The sequence below is a fragment of the Panicum virgatum genome, chromosome 9K (assembly GCF_016808335.1).
Source record: "Panicum virgatum strain AP13 chromosome 9K, P.virgatum_v5, whole genome shotgun sequence".
Lineage (NCBI taxonomy): Eukaryota > Viridiplantae > Streptophyta > Magnoliopsida > Poales > Poaceae > Panicum > Panicum virgatum.
The window spans coordinates 51,788,087-51,810,079 of record NC_053144.1 but is presented as its reverse complement, the minus strand read 5'-3'; the positions used below and the strand labels follow the sequence as shown (position 1 = coordinate 51,810,079).

At 46.5% G+C, this 21,993-nt stretch overlaps 1 protein-coding gene across 1 annotated transcript; it reads left to right on the top strand.

Moving 5' to 3' along the window:
- The first annotated feature begins 18,246 nt into the window (after positions 1 to 18,246).
- LOC120652121 (RING-H2 finger protein ATL64-like) lies at positions 18,247 to 19,296 on the top strand. Its single transcript, XM_039929836.1, has one exon. The coding sequence runs from the start codon at positions 18,409 to 18,411 to the stop codon at positions 18,886 to 18,888; it is 480 nt and encodes a 159-aa protein (XP_039785770.1). The 5' UTR covers positions 18,247 to 18,408; the 3' UTR covers positions 18,889 to 19,296.
- The last annotated feature ends 2,697 nt before the right edge of the window (positions 19,297 to 21,993 follow it).

Here is a 21,993-nt window from a genome sequence, read left to right as displayed (position 1 = left end):
CGTGTTTTCCTCACTCTCTCTGGGCATTTATATACAATCTTGTCACGAGCCAGAAACAGGAAGGCAGAAGAGACTAAAAAACAGTTATTCACGGAGTTAACAATAATTACATTTTACCTTTTTTATTATCACTTCTCCATTAAAAAGATCAGCATCACTTCGTCACACATAATTTTTTTTGGAGGAAAAAACTACACAGTCCCTCAACTCTTGCTCTTATTAAAAAAAAGGTCCATCCAAACTCGGTAGGAGCAGAAGAAGATGCGACCGTTAACCACGTGAGATGCATAAAAAAATACAGGTGCAAATTTATAAAATTTGAAGGTGCATCTGAGGATCACCAATTTGCATCTTGAAAAAAAATTACAATGATTAAAAAATGAGAGTCATCCATTTTATAGAATCTTACGGTGGCCAAGGTATGAGACCAAATACTAAAAAAAAGTAGGACCAAATACTTATTTAATTTAATTTCCTATAGAGCTAGAAAAAATTCAAGGGAAAAAGTACCTAAAAATACTCTCTGGTACTTTACAATTCATGTAACATGGTAACATATCAGGTGCAAATCAATTCTTTGGTGCAAACCGTGCAAACTTCAATCTGAATAATCAGATCAACATTCAAAGGGCATGAAAAAAATTAGTTTGCATATGATATGTTCCCTTGTAACATACCTCTCTAAAAACAGACTCTCATAACATAATGCGTGGTTTTGACCTATATGCCACCTGACCCACACGTCATAATAGGAAGGAGAGAATACGATCTCTTTGGAACCAAGAATTTTCATTTCAGTAATAATTAATAAGAACTAGCTTAGGCTTGTTTAGATGCAAAGTTCAAAATTCGAAAACTATCTTGTGGCCCATGAATGGAGTATTAAATTTAGATAAAAAAAAAAAAAACTAATTGTATAGTTTACTTGTAAATTACGAGACGAAACTAATGAGCCTAATTAGATTATGATTAAACAATAAATTGTTATAGTAAAGCTACAATAAATATGTGCTAATGATGAATTAATTAGTTTTAATAAATTTGTCTCGTAATTTACAGACGAGTTCTGTGATTGTATATGTTTAATACTTTGAATGTGCAAAAAATTTATTTCAAAAACTTTACACATCTAAATAACACGGCGTGCACCTATTGCCACTGTTACACATATGAGTGGATGCTGTTTTTTTTTTGAAAAAGGCCAGGACATTTAAAAGAAGGAGATGAGACACCGGGCTGGAGCCAGCGCTCGAACCGCGGCGGGCAGCCTGAGCCCCAGATCATCTGACCAACCGAGCCCCAGCTCGGTTCTCATGAGTGGATGCTGTTAGAAATATCTTTATTGGCTCGTTCATGTCGTTCAGTCACGTACTGACATGATGCCACGCCTGGGGCCAACAGAATGACTGAGTCGCTGAAGGCAATACGCGCCAAGGCGCCCTTTCGGCGATCTTAGCTTGTGTTGTGTGTCCGCCAGCAGAGATTTTATTTGCTTGTGTTGTGCGTGACTGCTGCACCACTGCCACGAGTGTCCACCGGGCAGTACGGGGCCGCAGCATGGTATGGAATGGCATGGGCGTAAGGCACACTACACAACAACCTTTCTGTTGCCTTGGTGAACGTTGGTTGATAGCTAGCCTACCCGCCATGGCACGGCAACCGGGGCCCGCCTCTGCTGACTGATACTGTCTTGGTTCAAGCAAAATCATTCTTTAAAAAAAAACAAAAGCATGCACCTCATCATGCACCCAAAAAATTGTTCAGCTTCCAGTTGGGACGATACAATACAATATATATATTTACTGCAACACATTTGGTAATAATATGTTACATCATATATATTATTTGGGATGCCATGGTCATAGTATTAGGCCTTACAAAAAAAAGTTAGAAGCTGGTGACAACTAGATCCAAATGGAACGACAGCAGCATATAGCACACTGTACGTGCGTCCTCCTCGTGTCCTTTCCTTTATTGCTGACTTTTTGCCGCTTCCGTGAACCACCGACAGTGTTAATATAATGAACCATCAGCTCTTTTAATTTGTCACAGTCTTTAACCTTTGTAATATTTTTCTCAAGTAAACATTATCTTTTCCAAGACCAAAAAGATTGCACTACAAATGAGTGTGCCCCGGTATTGGAAAATAACGATGAAGTTTAATATCAGTCGTGAATTCACAATAATGGTATCATTTTTTTTGCTACGTTAGGAAATAACAACAAAGTCTAATATCAGTCGTGAATTCACAAATAATGCTATCATATTTTTTTCACATATGTGTCCATTCTTTTATCATTCTCCATACATAAAGGCGACAAATTGGAAAACAAGCAGGTTATCATCATCTCATCTACCACACTTAGCTTCTTTAGTTCACCCCCAAATAATCTAGTAGCTAGGCATTAGTGGCATTCCTCACTCCTTCCAATCTCCCATAGTCCCATTCATGCTAGCTCGAATAAAAAACGTGTACCTGCTTCCAATAATGCAACCATCGCTGAACCTCCTTTTTTCCTTTTCATTTGACATTGTGATTTTGAGCGGTTATGTGACAATCATTCTAAAGGCTCTTCAACTTTAACCTCGTCCCATGGACATGTTACCCTCTGATCTGTATGTTTTTCGTTACTTGCACTATTCTATTCATTTTTTATTCAGCTTTTATCTACCACGGTCGAAAAAAGAACCATCGGTTCTAGACCAAGTAACTATTTAACCTTGGTCGTCTTATCTTCAGTTTTTGATCCTTTCCTTTCGTTTCTGTGCTCTTTCCCTTTTAATTGCTAATCAGCAGTTGTGCTGAGAATATGGTAAGACCTTGATTGGCTGTGAGCAATCACAAAGGCCGGAAACTGTTCCTTTTTTGGAAAAAAAAACTTCAGTTTATCTAAATATAGCCTGGTTGTTTAATAATGATTCAGGTTGACTGTCAGCTAATAATTTTTCACATGGTTTCTAAATTCCAAGAATTTTGCATATGGTTTCTAAAGTCCGACAAAGTTCAGAAACATACATAACCGAGCAAATTAAATTCTAACCCCTGCACATGATCAACCCCTTTACGTATCAAACATTATCAATCTTTGTAATCCAATAGTTGAGAGTTGAGACAAGCAAGATCAGCATCTGAGCATCTTTGTATCCTCGTGGACCTTTATTTGCTACATTTTCTAGATCATTTCCCTTTGGCCAAACTAATGATTTGCGCAAACAACCACCATACAGTTCAAGATGGCAATTCTCAATGATGTACTTTACTTAGTTCGGTCATTTGGTGTGGTATCTTAATCTATATAATTGTACCTTCTGACAAAAGGGATGCATGCTAGTTACATTCCAACAAACTGCCATTAAACCATGAGGATCCGGGTACTGCTGCCGGTGGTTGTGAGATTTTCAGGTTTGTTGGGGCTTTGAAATTTATGTGCATGGCTTGCTCATTACCCTCTGAATATTCTTGATTAATTGCTTCCACGAGGTATCCTTAATTAGCTTCTCTTTCTGCATGCCCTTGTCTTTTTGCTGATGTGCAAATGCTGTATTTGTACGTTGCTGCCCTGTGATGATCAAGGTCGATACAGTTGTAATGACGAATCAGCATCATCCAGCATGGCGTACTTGCACGAGATAACTTGACATCATGTCTCCCTTTTACCGTGATATGCATGGCACATCATCCATGTTTTTTTCTGTCATTAGGTGACGTGAAGTGGTACTGTTCTTAGCCGCTCTAGCTGATCCGAAGAAAAGAGGCCAAGAGAGGGGCACATGGGTTTTGGAGTACCATGCAAGCTTGGATGCTACAGTACCTACTAGCTAGCTAGGGTTGTTCTAAGTGTCTGCATGACTTTGGTATCCACAAGACGACGGATGGCATGGCACCAGCTGAAGCAGCCGACCTTTGTCAAATCGATAGCGTACATAAGGATGATGGCCTGTGTTGACGACTAAGAAAAGTTTGTTGCAGAGATCATCAGTCCCGAGTTTAACTTATTGGAGAAGTTCCTGCTACTGTAAAAATGGCTTTCCACCACTCGTGACCAATCAAAGACAAACAGTAGATAGTTATTAATCAGTTCTGTTTTTGTCCGGCACTGCTACTTTAATTTCAGAGAAAAACAAACCCGGCTATATATTAGCGATTTAATTCCCTTCCAATATAACACTCCTATCTAACCATATCATTGTACCAGGTTTATAGAGCCAAGAATCGGCGGCCCCTGGGCGTATTTTTACAGGGAGTCGAACTTTTTCATTGTGCATATGTGGTTTTGACAACGAAACGCGCTAGTTTGTAAACTTACATCGCTGGACCAAAAGGAGGCCTCCGGAAGCCTTTGCACCAGCCACTCGCGGTGCTCCGCCTGTCCGTTGCTCGGTTCGTCTCTGCATTGGCGGACGCATCCATGATGTGCACCGCTCTTGCTTTGGGTTGGCTTCGTTAACTGGGCTGCGTCGTCCATGTCTGCATGTTATTTTGGCCTTTCATCGTTATCTCCTTGCCTATTGTTTCTGTCGATGCTCCATGGCTCGATTGGAGGACTGCGTGCCTCTTACACGGGCTGCTCTTAGGTAAAGAGTTCAAGATTTTAAACTAGAAAATCTAAAAATCGGGTCCTAAAAAGACTAGGCTCTAATATAACACAATTTTGAACTAATAAATTTAAGAGTAATGTTGGGCTGTGAAGAGTTCACTAGGACTATGGCCCGTTACCACCTCTGGCTGCTCTGGATCTTGCTTCTGCACGATTATGGCCTCATGCATGCCACAGTGTGTCCACGGAGGCCCGGCACCTGCCTTCTTGCTGCTTGCGCTTGATGCAGTGGGAAGCAGCTTGCGCCGCCTGTGGGTTTCGTCAGAAGAAATCGAGCCTCCTCTTCCATCCTCCGCCGCAGCATCACTTCTCCCTCCTTTGCTTCCCTGCGCTTGTGTGCAGAAAAAATCGGCGCCTGATTCCTCTTGTATCGGAGTCGCCGATCGGGCAACCGCCTTGCTCCCATCAGTTGGCCTCTCTAGGCAATGCATAGAACGAAGGACCCCGATCGGCTGAGAAACGAGTACGATAGCTATGCCACCAACTGACACCGACACTCTCGACCTATTCGGTGCTCCTGTGACACTGTGACGACATTGGACATGCAGCTGAGGTCCGGTTGGTCAACCACCAAGCAAAGCCTCACGCCATACGGACCACCAAACTGACTCGAGCGATAGCCGACAAGACAAGGCAGGGCAGCCCTCACCCACGAGCCTCCAGTGCAGTATTTTAGGGGAACTCATCAACTGACATGTGGGCCCAACTATCCGACTACAGTGGAGCCCACACATTAGTCTACCTCCTAAAGCACCAAACGAATTATTCTATGGCCACCCACAAAAATGCCCCCCGCTGAGAGAGTTAGGGAGCAGTGCACCAAAAAATTGTACCCAGATTTGCTATACCATTATAATCCATGGCTCCCAATCTCCCTTGGAAGGCTTCAACACAATCCCGCAGAGGTATATGGATCCACGCGGCTTCAACGCTCCTCCCCCCTCCCGCAGAGGCCTAATTCTGCTACGGTCAAGGTTCGATTCCCAAGCCAAACTCCTTTACCCCTCCCCAATCAGTTCTCTCTTTTTTCCCATAATAAAATCATGCGCCGAGCGTCGCGCAGGCTGAATCCGCACGATTCGGCCACCGCCTCGCCGGTCGCCGCCGGGGCCTTGCTCGCCCGTTCCGCCCGCGCGCCCGCGCCAGTGCGCCGGCCTCCTACGTGTCCCACTCCTTCGAGCCATGACGCCGCCAAGCTCGACCTCGAGGGGAAGCTCGACCTCCGCGTTGCCAAGCTCGACCTCGAGGCCAAGCTCGACCTCCGCCGCCCGGGCACGGTGCCGTCCCGGCCGTGCTCCCAACGCGCCGCGCGGGGAAGGAGGGAGGCGGAGCAAGAGGAGCGCGAGGCGGACCGCGCGCCGGCGGGGCCGGTTCCCGCATCGAGCCCCACGGCCGGCGGCGGCGGGCTGCGGGGAACCCTGCTGCGGGCCCCTCCGCGGAGGCCTCCGCCGCGCCGCTCGCCTCCGCGGACCTCTCCTCTAACGAGGCCTTGACGGCCGCCTCCGCCGCTGGTGGTGGACCACCTCCTCCGCCAGGTGGTAGCCGTCGGCGTCCTGCTCCAGCCCGGCCACGCGGTCGTTGTCGCTGGACTCCTCCTCCCCCTCCACCACGCCAGCGTCGCTGCGCTCGATCGGCATGCGACCGCCGCGCCAGCCGTTAGCTCCCCCACGGCGGCGGTGGGATCCGCGGCATGACCCCGACGGCGGCATGCTACATGCCTCCATGGATCTAGCGGAGCTGTCGCCTAAGGCGGGGGGAGGGGAGCCGGCGGCGGCGGAGGAGCTGATCCGGCGGGTGGAGGAGCTGGAGGCCGCGGCGGCACTGCTGCGGGGGGAGAAGGAGGCCGCGAAGGCGGCGACGCACGGCCTGCGGCAGGAGCTGGACGCGGAGCGGGCCTCCGCGGAGCGGCCTCGCCCTCCGTCGTCGGGAGGCCGCCTCGTCCCCATCCCACCTCCTCCCCATCCCGCCGTCGGCATGAGCTCTTCTCCTTCGCCGCCCGCTCCGGCGTCCCCGCCGGGTTCCGCCCGCCTCCGCGCCGGGTCGTCGTCACCATTCGCCCCCGTCCTGCAGATCGAGATGCATCCGAAGGGAAAAAGCATCGCACGATGCATGAACTGTTGCAGGAGGGAGCGAACATGCACAGTAGCCTCGCGCGAACATGCACAGTAGCCAGCGCGAGGCAAAAAATATATGCCTCCGCGCTATTGGGGTCAGTCTAAGATGGACTCCAACAGCCATTCGCAAAAGCATATATGCCTCCGCGATGATACTGTGCATCGCCGAACGGGCATCCAACAGCGCATGCAAACGACCTCTCCTCTCTCCTCGAAGGCATACAGCCCGCGGGGCCAGGCGAGCCGTGGTCGCCGCCGACCCCTCCTCGCCGCCGCCCCATCCAGGCCATAGCCGCGGTCGCCGCCGCTCCCTCCCTCCCTCTCCGCGCTGGCCCCTGGAGCTCGAGCACCGGAGGCCAATGGCGGCCTCGAGCTCCGCCCGCAGCGGCTCGGGTCGGCTGGCCTCGAGCTCCGCCACCTTGACGCGGGGAAGGCCATGGCTGGCCTCCTCCTGTTCCTCCGCCGCCGGCCCGTCCTCCCGCCGCCTCCCTCCCTCTCCAGGCCGACGGAGGAGCAGAGCGGCGGGTGAATCCGGGGGCGGCGTGTCGATCCGGGGCCGCCGCCTTGCAACCTTGAGCGGGTGCGATGGCCACGGCGACCACGTACGTCGTGCTGGCGCGCGGCATGGCGCGGGAGCTCCTCCCCCACGACCTCCGCGCCGCGGCGAGCTAGGCTGCGTCCCTCGTCCGGGGTGGGGCGGAGGTGGGAGGAGGGAGCCGCCACCGCTCGGCCGGCGTGGCGAGGGAGGAGGGAGCCCGAGCCCTTCGCGGCCAGGGTCCTCCGCGGCCGGCGGAGCACGACGCGGACGGCGGCGCGCGCTCGCCATGGCTCCGCTCCGCTCGCCCTACGCCCCTTCTCCGCTGCCTCCCCGCTCCTCCTCGCCGCGGAGGCCATGCGACGGCGCACGGGGGCGCTCTCCCTTCTCTCTCCCGTGCCGGGCCGCGATGGCGCGCGCAGGACGGGCCGCGACGGCGCGCGCGCGGGCGAGGCTGAGGTGGCCGGAGGCGGGCGGGGAGGTGGAGGTGCGGCGGTTGCAGCGGGTGTCCGGCACCGGCGCGGCTGCGGAGCTCGAGCGAGCGCGGCGAGGCAAGGCGGGCCGGCGGCAGGGCACGCGGAGCTGGGCACGGCACGGAGCGGCGGCGCGCGCTCGAGCTCCTCGCGGCGGCGCGGATGACATTTTTGCTTTTGCCTCCGTGTGTTGGAGATAGGATCCGTCCGGGCAGGCTGCATCCACTGTTCACGAGAGGCAAACTCGTTTTGCCTCTCGTGAATGCACCTTGACTGTTGAAGTCAGTCTAAGGCTGTTGGTGCTTCTTACTAAATCGATTACAAGATTGACAAGGGTGCCTTTATGTACGGCTCCTACTTATGCTTGTCGCTACTACGGCTCCTACAAGATTGACAAGGGTTTGACTATATAATTTTTTTTATTTTGGACTACATAATTTTTTTTTACTTTGGACTATGGGTCATGTGTTATTTTGTGTACTTTTGCAATGGACCCGTAGCGTTAGCACGAGCACCTTATAGTCCCTCTCCTCCGCAGATTGTAGTGCTGCAGTACTACAGAGGAACTGCTTCCGCACCAACTTAAGGGTCAAAACCTAGTAGGATTCCACTTTACATCAAATCAGCGGAGCAGAGCTCGATTGCTCAAAGGCGTGGTGCCCATCATGTGACGGTGCCACGCAGATTCGATGGTATGCTCTCTGGTGTGTTGTGATCCCTGCCGTCAAATGCTATAGTTTGATGGTTGTGATTTACCCTATAAAGGCGCGGGTGTTTTCACAGATTTATCGGTAGGCTTTGTGCGATAAGAGATGCATCGCTAAGTGTGTAGGTGTAGTGTGCTTGCGTGGTGGCGGCGGCATGTGTAATAATACTACGGAGTAGGATTTTCACACTTGTATTAATAAATAACTAGCATGGTGGCCCACGCAAATAGCGCGGGTAGCTAGTTTTATTTTTGTTATTATTTTAAATTTGTTAAAGTTTTATTATTTAATTATTTTATGTTAGTTTAATATGGATAATTTTTTTCCTAAAGCTATCTGTGTCCACATAGCTAAAATTTTCAGCGCCTTGCTAGAGTAAATGATTGTCATAGTTTAATTTTGTCTTATTTCATCCAAAAACTGTTCTTTTAAATATATGTTTCTTTATGTGTAAATTAGTTTTGTTATTCGATATTTAGCCTAAATGTATTTAACATTTGATTTGGGGGGTGCTTGCAGCCCAACTAACTAATTAGTCACACGAGCGCACGGAGAAAGACAACTCTATTGTTCCCCTTTCCCATCCTTCCCTTCCTCCCCAATCCTTCCAGAGCATCCATGAATTCAGAAATTAAGATCTAGAGGACGCAAATTGATCAGGGCATCTCGGCGTGGATCCAAGCAAATTAGCTTTTCGTGGCGCTCTCGTGGCTCTCGCACCATGCAGAGGGATGTAGTGTTTCTCACAGTCTGTCTAGTTCTTTGGGGGCGTGGCTTATCTCCCTCCTATTCCAGATCTCCTTGCTCCCCGTCCTTGCTTGTACTCCGCACTTGGTCCGTCGCTCGCCAGGTTGCAGGCGCTCATCCCGCTTGCCTTTGTAACGTCCCGCCTCTCCGAGGCCAGGCCCGCTTACATCTGGCGCTTTCTAGGACATAGACTGCCCTCACAGACCAACACTAGTTTTTTCTGCACACTTTGTCCTCACTCGTGCGCACCCGGGAAGAACTTCTTGGTCGGTCACCCATCTCCAAATTTCTCCGGGCCAAACACGCTGAACCTCGGAGTTCTTTGGAGATCGGCTTTCGGGAAAAAAAGTTGCAATTTGTTTGTATGAATATCCTATTAATTCTATTAAGCCATGGGCTGGGGTGTCACATACTCACCCCCTTAAGAGGCCGACGTCCTCGTTGGTCAAGTTTGTATGAATATCCTATTAATCCTATTAAGCCCTGGGCTGGGGTGTCACATACTCATCCCCTTAAGAGGCCGACGTCCTCGTCGGTCAAGTTTGTATGAATATCCTATTAATCCTATTAAGCCTTGGGCTGGGGTGTCACATACTCACCCCCTTAAGAGGCCGACGTCCTCGTCGGTCAATCCCAAGTCAGGAACGTCCTCTCTTGGCCATGTCCCGTACGTCCAGTGCCAACGACCCCATGTGCCACGTCCGTGCGTTCAGTGCCAACGGCGCATCCCAGATGCCCGCGCACTGACCCGCCACGCGCCCGTCTACATGCCGGTGGCATCTGCGCCCCCACGCGACCGTGCTCATGCTTGCGCACTTACGCCTGTACGTGCCCGTGAAACCGCGAGAGTCGGCTCTGATACCATTCTGTAACGTCCCGCCTCTCCGAGACCGGGCCCGCTTACATCTGACTGCTTTTTAGGACATAGACTGCCCTCACAGACCAACACTAGTCTTTTCTGCACACTTTGTCCTCACTCGTGCGCACCCGGAAGAACTTCCCGATCGGTTACCCATCTCTAAATTTCTCCGGGCCAAGCACGCTTAACCTTGGAGTTCTTTGGAGATCGGCTTTCGGAAAAGAAGTTACAACTTGTTTGTATGAGTATCCTATTAATCCTATTAAGCCCTGGGCTGGGGTGTCACAGCCTTGTGTTGGCTCTGCCTGTGGATTAAGCGGATGCGGCTGCTGGCTCCGGCCCAGGCTCCGGCGTTGGCGCTTAACAGTGGAAGAAGAGATTCTTTAGTTTTTCCATAGCAAGTTTCGCAGTTGCTGCCACAAGCATAGCTGGGGATGCCGAGCCCTATTGCCCAACCTAACCGAACAGCAGCATGCACGTCAGCATCAAGAGCCAGAGCATGAAGCCTCACGCCGACATGGACAAACTTATTTAAATATGCAATTCAATAGTGCACATTACACTTTACGTTGATGCACTTATATTTAAGTAGTTTTGCATCGAAATATATGTTTTTGCAAAGCCGTCATTTAAAATTTGACATGTATTTGAGAAGATGCATACACTATATTTCTTTAATTGATTAGAAGATCTTTTGTACACAATGTTTTTAGCTTCATTTTGTCCGTGACATTCCAGAGTCATCTATGAGCACCTTCAGCCATTTTCTGTGTGTGACCCTAGATAATGCTACATATAACTGACCATAGTAGAAAATCTGTTTAGGTAAATGTAATCCAACTGTGTTTAGAGACTTACCCGACCTAGCACTAATTGATGGTCATTGCGAAGCAGATAGAGGGAGATTTTGCCTTCTTTTCAGTATGAATGGCCACTTAGAGTCACTTGGCGACATGATGATGCGGGATATGTATACTTTTTGGCCCACATATGTTCCTGTAATTATTTTTGCCTTGATATATTTGTTTTCAAGTTGATTTATTATTATTCTTGTACCACTGCATAAAGCTGGTGTCTGGTTGATATGTTCAAGGAGCATCACTGGTTGGCCAACTTTCAGCCTAAGCTCATGGTTTGGGATTCCAGAGAACTTCAAGCTGATGAAAAATGTCATTGGGTTTCATGCTGTTGCTTGTAGATGCTTTGCACATGTCTGATCTATGGTACATCACTTCTTCGCTTTCTATTTGGCTCATTATGTACTCATTTATCTCATCTACCGTTTCATTTTTTTGGCATGTATACTCTTTCCTCAAGAAATTTTGGGTCTCGGTAGTTAGTAAACATGTCTGAATAGGTGTTTTGCCTAGCATCAGGTCACTTGGGATTTGGATCCACTCGTCTCCTTCATATGATGAGTTCTGATCCCATCACCCATATTCAGTCTTCACTCAGCAAAATCCTTGACCTCCTATTGTTTTTATCGTTAGATATACATCTGAGCTCCATGATCTTTGCGAGGTTGTAAACTTCAAAGTGGTTCCAGAGATATGAGCGCTTGATATATGCGTTGACTATGTGCTCTCTTCTCCCTTTGGGAACAACATGAAGGATTTGCGGAAGTCTCCTCCTAGAGCACAACGGTCATTATCCCTTCGAGTATTTCTCTTTGTCGCTGTTCTCGTTGTTAAATCTAAGTATGTCTTTGAGGTTTTTGTCTAGTGCCTTGATGCAATTTCTGTTGCTATTGGAGCTTCATCCCACAGAATTAGATTCGTCTTCTTGAGCAGTTATGTGATAGGGGTTCCTTGCTTGATTTCACACGTTTTTGACTTGTTGATTTCACACCTTGATTTATCTATTATGTTAATTAGAATTCTGAATCTGGAGTGTGTTGTTCTGCCACCTTAGAGTAGAAGAGCAGCTATACCACATGATGTGATGGCTAGTACTATCTTCCCTTCGGATCATAGCTTCGTCGTGATCACATAGCCATTGACAAATATTTAATTTCTTAGCCCCTTGTTGACCGACTCTATTATAGTATCACATGTTTTTTTAGCTCAGAGTTGAGATTGTTCATAATGCTCAAGTTTTTGCCCCTAAAAAAAACTTGACCGGGGGGAGACCGCCTCCATGTCATTGTATTAAGAAGATCTTCTCACACATGTCAAGAAAACCCCCGACCCCCTGCCCCCACCTATACATAGTGTCCCGTTACCTTGTGAGTTAGGCCAGACCCCAAACTATACTTTGAAAATGGAAACAGGTGAGGGGATTTTTTTTTCTGCAAAGCGGGAGTCGAACTCCTGACATGGAGGTTCCCATCTGGACGTCCTACCGACCGGGCTATCGTAGTTAAGCTCTTCATTCATCAATCTATTTTTTAAGTTCTTCTATATCACCTGTGCTTGGCAATCCTTTAGTGACCTTCCTGATTGTCTCATCAGTTTCTCTATTTTTGTCAAAGTATATGCTTTCTTCTAAGAAGCAGTCAACTGCAATGTTGGAAAGTTTAGATTTATTCTTCGCTTGTGCTGGATATCTTTTGAGTGTGCTTCCCAGGCCAACTCCCATAGCAATTTTTGGTTTTGTAACTTCCTAGTGTGTTAGTATAGTGGCAAAGTGCAACTTCATAGTGTGTTAGTATAGTGACGAAGAGCTGTTGTAGTTGTGTTCCTGTTGCTCGAGCAGCCGCTTTCTTTATGCACTCAATCCACTCATTGTCATCATCTAGAAAACTCATCGCCTTCCGTGCTGCTTTAAATGTTGGGTGTACCACTCGGTCTACTGTTGTTATTTGTGCGTATGATGTGCATCCTTTATTTGATGGTGTTGAGTAGCATCCTGAGATAGTATCTTTCTCCTCTTGTCGATGAGCGTAGTAGATCCTTTAGTAATGGTGCAAATATTTAGACATAACCTTTGGAGCAGTGTACAAAATTTGACAAAAAAAAAGTGAAGAGTTGTGGATGATCTTTGGATATCACAAACTTTTGTAGTAGCATGTTGGATCCAGATAACACATTTGATGTGCTAGTCTACTAGTCTTGTCCAAACTTCATGTGCTAGCTGATTGCCGCTCTTCAAATATATGTGATTCAGTTGACGAATCCCTAGCAATCTGGCCGAGAGAAGGCGATCTAGCAGAGAGGAGATGGACTAATCCTTTCGGCTAGAAAATACTATCAGGACAGTTCAGTTGACGAATCCCTGGCGATCTGGCTGAGAAAATGTGTCCCTGCAAGATAAAGTTAATTGTACTAATGTATTGTGCTTTATTTATATATTATAAGTGTGATAATATGTGTTAGAGTCTCTCACAGACCTGAGCAGCGGATTTTTTTTCAAAACGAACATGCATTTATGAGGTGATGTTTCCACTTTTTATTCTAGCTAGAAACGTGTTACCTTTCATGGTGGTGTCCGAGTATTAAGAGGAAATATAATTTTTTTTATCTAATATGGATTTTTATGTGTATGGATTCTTTAGAATAATATAAACCGTTAGATCTTTATAAAATCTAACGGTGCATATTCTTCTATTTTTTAGATTAACGTGAGAATTTCTAGACCCTCTCGGCGAACGTGGTGACTTTTTTTAATACTATTATATTAAAATAATAGATAACTGGGAAAAGGACTGGGTTAAGGTGCAACCCGTTCCGCCTCGCAATCCTACATAAGTGCTATGCATAATAAGCAAACCAATCAGTGAAGCGATGCAGTCTTGCGGACGTGATGAGAGGTGGAAAACATGCGGGTGACATTAGCACTCCTTATTTATTTATACTTGCTTCTCTATTCTCTTTAAATGATGATATCTCTCGCATAACGGGTTCAAATTTTATTCTAGTTGCAATGTTGTATTTCTTAGAGCGAGGTCTACGAAACAAGATCCAATTTACATATATTTTGAGGCTATTTTATTTGTACTATCAAGTTGTGCATTATGTTTGTAACAACTTATATAGATCATGTAACAATTTATGTATATGCTAGATGTCAAATTATGTGTATCAACTTGTGCAGTGACAGTGTACAAACTTATGTGTTTTGGCACCGTACAAGTTACCTAGGTTAGGTGTAGTACTTTTTAAAGAGTCAGCTCACAAAATAACAGTTGTCTTAATTTATATGTACTAGTATTTGAGCAATTTATGTACAAGCTACGTGTCAACTTATGTATATGTCAAGTCACAACTTACGTTGTCTTAACTTATATGTAATAGTATTTGAGCAATTTATGGACAAGCAAGCTGCGTGTCAACTTATGTATATGTCAAGTCACAACTTACGTAGAGATTATGTCTTGACTTTTATAGAGACCATATATCAATTTATACTTTATATCCTATGTTCCAACGTATTTAAAGACTTTCATATCAAGTTATATATTTTTTAAAAAAATTAACGTTCAAACACGTGTATTTGGAGCTTATTTTATTGTATTTATTGCAAGAATATTATAGTAGATGGATTAGTAAATTAAGAAGTACTCTTATGTGCTAGAATATACAATATATTCCTATAATTTTATCATTTTAACCCATCGTTAGTTAGTTTAAAACCTCACATGCTGTCAATATTTTCTAAGCAGACTCTCTCTTGGTCCAAATATTCAATGCATGTGATCGTGTTGTGCCAAAATTTGACCTACTCAGGTTGCGACCCATGGGCCATGGCTTGCATTAGCAAAAGCAACCCATGTGGCGTGGTCCAACACTTGTAAAAAAACAAAAACACACTAGATGGGCCAAGCCGCTCTCGCAAATGTTAGGAGTAGCCCGGGCTACTGGCAGTCAAACCATCGCATAAGACCCAATAACTATTTTTTATTCCGAAACAATTTTTTTCTTAAACAATTTTTTTGTATTGCTAGAACAATTAAAAAATTGTTACAGAACAATTTTTTTCTAAAACAAATTTAATTATGGGCTAATTTAATGGACCAATTTTGATCCAAAACAGAAAATTTGGAACGGGCAGAGCTTGTGCGACCGGACGGCTCACACCAGCCCGCGCTGCTCCGAGCAGCCCCTGGCCGCGCTTGCACGCAGGTCGCGCACTCCACCATCCACGCGACCAGTAGCGCGTTATGGGAAAAATAAAGGATATGGCGGCATGTGGGCTCTTCAACGGCCCAGGTGATTAGCGCAGCGCCACTTTATTGCAGGCCCATCACACTCACACTTATGACGCAATCCCATCAGCCCAAAATATGTAAGACCGCATATCGAAGTAGCTGGCCCATCTCGCGATAGGCCGTACTAGTAGGGGTGGTAAAGGGTCCAATATTTTAAACTAAAAAATCTAAGGATCGGGCCCTAAAAGAGCCCGGTTCTAAATATATGTATTTTTGAACTAAAAATTTTAAGGGCTTTATTGGGCTGTGAAGAGGCCATTAGGGCCATGGCCCATTACCACCCCTACGTACCAGGCTGCCATAGGAAAATTTGCGCCGTCTTGTTCAAAAAAAAAAAAGGATAAGGCGCATCTACAAGTTTAACTTCTTTCCCTCCAAAGTAATCAGTAATTCTCTTTGTACGTAAAAATAAAATTGATAGATTAGTCAACAACGAAGCATGCCATTAACCATGAGTAAGGTAGGGTTTTTCTGTGTGTTTTTTTTGCCTCTTAGAGGGAAAAGCTAAGGTAAATATAATGTTTTAAATCGCAGGCTATAGGATTTAGCGGTAGGATCCTCAAAACGCTATTAGCGCCGCTATAGCCCGCTATATCCCGATATAGCGCGCTATTTTGTACTGTAGTGCTCATAGCGGCAGCTCCGCGAAAACCGCTATAGCGCCGCTATAGCATCGCTATAGCCCGCTATTTAAAACAGTGGGTAAATATTAAATATGTTTGATAAAAATAGTGGAAATAGAATGATGATCCGTACACAGTTAATTTCTTTCTTTTTCACAATTCGAAGGCATGATTTCTCAACATTGTTACTTGAATAAAAAACTGAACCTTCCAGGGCTTCTGCCACGCCACGAGGATTTTAAGGAGTTCATTAAGCATGTATACTACTCTCTCCATGACTCCGCTCTGTCGTCCTTACATGATGAATGATATTTGGTATAAGCTAATTAGTTTATTTTTGAAATTTAGCTTGTCCAAATAAACGTTATTATTTATTTAAGAGTAAAATGCACTGGGGGTCCTTAAACTAGTTGGTCTGTTCTGTTTAGGTCCATGAACTTCGAAAATGCATTTATAGGTCCACAATCTATTCAAGTGTGTCATCTAGGTCCAATTCAGCCACGCCATACCCTAGAAGCTGATGTGGCAGGTTGACTGTGCGGTGACGTGGATCCTTACATGTGGGGCCCCTATGTCGGCCTCCTCCCTTCTTCTTCCTCCTCCGGCCTCAGCTCCACGCTGCCGTGGCCTCTCCCATCCTCCCTCGCCACGCCGCCCCGGTCCTCCTCCTCCTCCCTCGCCACGGAGGCGCCCCGCCGCCAGCCGGATCTGCGCGCTGCGTGGCGTTGCCCCGCCCCTGGCAGCGCGGATCGAGCTCGGGCCGTCTCTCTGGCCGCCGGCCATGGCGGGTCATGGCGCGGCCATGGCAACGGCGGCCCCTCCTCCCTCCCTCTCCCTTTCCCTCCCTCCCTCTCCCTCTCCCTCCCTCCTCCCTCCCTCTCCCTCCCGCTCGAGCTCACGGGGGGGCAGAGCAGGGCGCCGCCGCGGCCCCTGCTCCGTGGTGAGCAGGGCCGGGCACGCGCGGTGGGCGAGTGTCCTCCCTGCTCACGCAGAGCAGTGAGCCGCGCCGCCCCTCCCCACCTCGAGCTGGCCCACGCGCTGGCACCGGCGACGCAGAGGAGGTGCGGAAGACGGCGGTGTCAAGGAGGCGGCGGCGGGCCTCCCTCTGCTCCAGCCCGCCGTGAGAGCAGCGAGGGGGCGCGCCCGTCGCAGGCCACCGAGCCGCGAGGAGGGGCGCCGGCCAAGGCAGGAGGTGGCGCCACCGGATCCCCGCCGAGGAGGTAGGAGCGCCGGATCCCGCGGGATCCTGTCCGCGCCGCCCTCCCCGCCGCCCTCTGCGAACGCCATCCGCGCAAGCCGCTCGCTTGAGGAGCCAAGCCGCCGGGGGGCAGGAGCGGGCACCGCGAGCTCCGCCGCCGGGGGCAGGGGCTAGCGCCAGCCCGCGCACGCGCGGAGCTCCGCCTCGCAGCCGTGGTCACCCCGCCGTGCACCCACGCGCCATGGCCGCCGTCCCGCCGCCACGTAGGGGCTCGCGCAGGCCGAGGGAGGAAGAAGAAGGGAGGAGGCCGACATAGGGGCCCCACATGTAAGGATCCACGTCACCGCACAGTCAACCTGCCACATCAGCTTCTAGGGTATGGCGTGGCTGAATTGGACCTAGATGACACACTTGAATAGATTGTGGACCTATAAATGCATTTTCGAAGTTCATGGACCTAAACAGAACAGACCAACTAGTTTAAGGACCCCAGTGCATTTTACTCTTTATTTAAAATATATGAAATATATGAAGTATATGATCTATTACCCTATTGGATCATAGCGACCCCTGGGAAATATCAGAGGTTGCAGCTATACACGCAGCAGGTGGCTCTTTTGCCACCTGTATCTTGGATGATCGTCGATGCAGGGTTCTCCAATGCCAATGGAACGCAAGCTGTACAGTTCTTCTGTAAAACATCGACATTGTGGATTGATATCGACGCCGCACGATGAAAGTTCCCTAGCTTTGGACGACTTGGTCTATTTCTTCCATCGTCTTTTTTCTTTTCTAACGGAGGAAGACGACTTGGTTGAACGAAGACGCCGTATGCCCGTATCCTTGGCGGTATAGAACTCAGTTTTGGGCATCGGTCAATGCCAAAATTGTCCCATCAGCTGTTAAAATTCAGCATGCGCGAACGAATACATTCAAATCTTCGATCCTATAGCAAATAAAGTGGATCCAAACAATCTGAATGATTGGGCAGGTGCAGGAACACATGAAATATTTAAGCAGCACATATATTATAACCTACTACCCAATCATACCATTCATCTATGAAATTAATGTAACAAACGGCTTTCAACAACGACCCGGATCAGATCAGGTTCCCAAAGCCAGCTGCTTAATCCGCACATCATATCCCCTTTCTTTAAGCATTGGGGAAAGAAAAATGGAGAAAGAATGGATACAAGGTCGCTTTCATGCATGTCGGGGGGCCTTTCGGTTGTGCGATGTGCTCCCCTCACCGCACCTCACCCTTGGGGCGCGAGCGAGCTGGCGTTGCTGCGCCCACGTCGCCGTCTCGCGGCTATATACACCTGCACGCATCGCTACCGACACCGCCGCACGCACGCAAAGCACCAAGAACCTTAGAATCCATTCGCCGACGCCGGCCGCCGAAATGGCCGCCGCCGCCGCCGCGGGCGCCGTGACCGTGGCCGCCTGCGCGACCGCCGTTCTGGCCCTCATCACGACGTCGTCGTCGAACGACGACGAGGCGCGGAGCGGCGCCACGGTGGCGCCGGAGGTGGAGGCGGTTTCTTCGCCGGCCCCGCCGCGCGAGTGCGCGGTGTGCCTGTCCGAGCTGCCGACGGCTGGAGCGGAGGAGGAGGGGCGCTCGGGCCCCGAGCCGGCGGCGGTGCGGGCGCTGCCGGCGTGCGGCCACGCGTTCCACGCCGACTGCATCGGCAGGTGGCTGCCGCTGCGCCCGGAGTGCCCGCTCTGCCGCCGCCCCGTGCTGCTCGGCGACGGGCAGCGGCAGGCCGTGGCGGCGTCGTCGGCCACGCCGGCGCCTCCGTGGGCGCGACCGACGAGGGGGATAGCCTGCGGCTTCGGTGACGGCAGGGTGGTGTGGACGCGCAGCCCATCCGCCAGGCAGTAGCAGCAAAACAGTCTGATTGGGCTTTGGGATTAATTTCGGGAAATTTGTTTGTGGTTTATTTGCAAATTCGGGTTTAATTAAATCTGTTCTACCACAAAATTGTAACTAGGCTGATCGCCACAAGGAATGAGGAAATGAAACACCTCCAACTTAGCGTATGCATTTGTTAGCTGGTGGCTGAGGCCCGTGAGTGTAAACTTTTGCAGGATCTTCTTTTCATTTGTTCTAATCTCTGGCCAGGCTAAAACCTTCCCCCACGTACCCTACTCTAGACAGGCCAAAAGTGGCCCACAACCATCTTGTTTTTCTATTTTCTTCATTCTTTTTATTTCATCGCCCAAGTGTAAAGTAAGACTTTGCCCAGTTAGGAGCAGCTATGTATGGGGAATATGCCGACCACATTCTTCATTTTCTTTCCTTTTATGTTCTATCTTCATGCTTTTCTTATTATCTCTTTTATAATTATATACAGATTTCTTGTGCATTTCAATTTTTCAGACAGTACATCTCAACTATCCTAATAATGTATCTCAACTATTATGGTAATATATCTCAACTATTATGATAGCACATCTTAGTTATTCCCACCCGATGATGCATTTCAATTTTTTCATAGTGCATTTCAATTTCAGGATGATCAACTCAATTATTTTGATAGCGTTCTACATATTCATATAGTAAATGACCTGTTTTGACAGTGTATCTTAATTAGTTGTTCACTTGTCTTGATAGTGTATTTCAATTGTCTGAATACATTCCTTTAATAGTTCCATTCTCACTTCGACGTGCCAATAGAACATCACAAATATAATAGTAGAAACTACATGGCCCGTTGCTTTTATTAATTTTTTTATTATTGTCAATAGGCACATTTAATTGTTTGATTATATTCCTTTAATAATTGTTTCATTCTCACTTCGACATGTGCTAACATTACAATTTAATAGTAGAAACTACATGGCCCATTGCTTTTATTGATATATTGGATCATTGTCGGTGGGTGCATGGTGGTTTTTTTTTTTTTGATACTTGGTGCATGGTGGTTGAGGGCGTCGCATCCCCTCACCCACCCCAAGACACAGATTTAGAAGAGTTCACTAAAATGATTTTGGAGTTCCAGTTTTTTTTTTGGAGTTCCAGCTTTGGGCTTGTAGTCTATGCTCTATGCAAGATGCAGCCCATGTTGAATCAGTTGTGTTGTACTTTTATTCTAGACATTTTGTAATAAGTTAAACATGATATTACTTTTGTAGTTCACTAATGAAGCTGCTAGGTATGAATTAAATTTGATCCTGAGTACGCACACAACACCATTCAATTTTGATCTTAAAATCTGGAGGGATAGAAATGATTGGATAAACAGTATAGCAGTTGAAGGAGAAAACCCATAATTTAGTGATAATGGAATGAGACCAAATAGATTTTATTCCCTTTTTACAGCCTCATTTGGTAGGGTTTCATTCCACTTTTGCAGCCATTATTATTATATTTTTTCTAGATAATGCATTATTAGATTCATTGAGGTGCTGATTCGTATAAAGGGTGATTGGGCTACTTCTTCTTAGATCCATTGAGTTTGGGTTACTACAGGGTTCGCTTCTTTTCTTCAATTAAAACAAAAGTCAGTAGTTTTCCTACATATTTGAGAACAAATACTAAGTGTTTTGTCTCTAATGTCATAGATAATATGTTCTAGGTGAATTGTAAATAGTGTTGTCATGTATATATACACATTTATATACATATAAGTAGCATTACACAAATGCTTATATCCTTATTTTCTTTTATTTCTAGCATTTTTTTTGCAGTGTTGGTAACTACTCAATGAGGAGAAATATTATGAATGGAAAATGTCATTGCATGAAAATAAAAAAGATTAACACTATTGGGAATCCAAATTGAACCAGTTTGGTGGATGACATAATGCATAAAAGATCTAGAATAAATGGTACCAAAAAGTGACAGACTTTGGACACATGAGGCTCACTCAAAAATTATGTCATTATATCCTGTCACAAATATGCATGTAGTGTCGAGAAAGAGTGATCAGACATACCTAAGTCCAAGTCCTCATCGTTTGTGGACATGGAGAATGTCACAAGGATTTTTAAGGGTGGATGTGTAGAGGGATTAGTGGGAACGAACAGGGGCCTCCAAATTAGCATGGCATTCTATCATGCACTATGACACATCATCTCCTACAACATGCAAGGTGTCCAGTGTCCTTTTCAAAATGTCCACCTTGCAAAACTCCCTTTCTAAAATTGCGAGGTGCGTGTTTTGAGTCCTCTCATTTTATCTTTTTCCATACAAATGGTACATTATTCAGAATGTAGGATGGTTTGGCTTTCTAGTTCAATCCCGATCCACCTTCCCATTTCTATATAAATCAAAAAATTGATGAGAATAAGTTCTTATTTTATTGGGATTTTCCAAATAGTTCAATAAGTAATTTATGAAAATAATACATGTGTAGAACTTTTCATGAAATATTTTTCATCTGAGTCTTTTTGTAAGATAATGCTAAAAATTCTTAACAACAACAAAAAAATTGACCAAGGAAAAGAAAATTGACAAAAAAAACAAAGATATAGTCCATGAAAGATAATGTTTAGGATAAGATTGCATGGAAATATTTCCAAAAATACAAGAACCTGGAAAATGACAAAGGCATCAGACGTTATGCTAGCCTTCTTTATCGACTAACGCGCCTTCAGTTATCGACTAACGCCACCTTAGCTACTAGGTTTTAGATTAGGGGGCAGAAGGGAGAGACAGGCTAGTACATCACCCAATCCATTTCCTTCTCCATAATAACACTTTGTGAGTGCATTGATAGCACGTACTCAAAATTATAATCTTAAGCAGCAATATAAATGCATGTGATATTAATCGATATGGATACTGGCGGCATGAAGAAGATTCAATCTAGAATGATGACTAAAATTTATGAAAAGAAATAAAGAATACATGCACACACAACTTTTCACGAAATGTTTTCATCTGAGACTTTTTTGAGATAGAGCTAAAAATTCTTAACAACAACAAAAAAATTGACCAAGGAAAATAAAATTGACAAAAAAATTAAAGACAATATAGGTCATG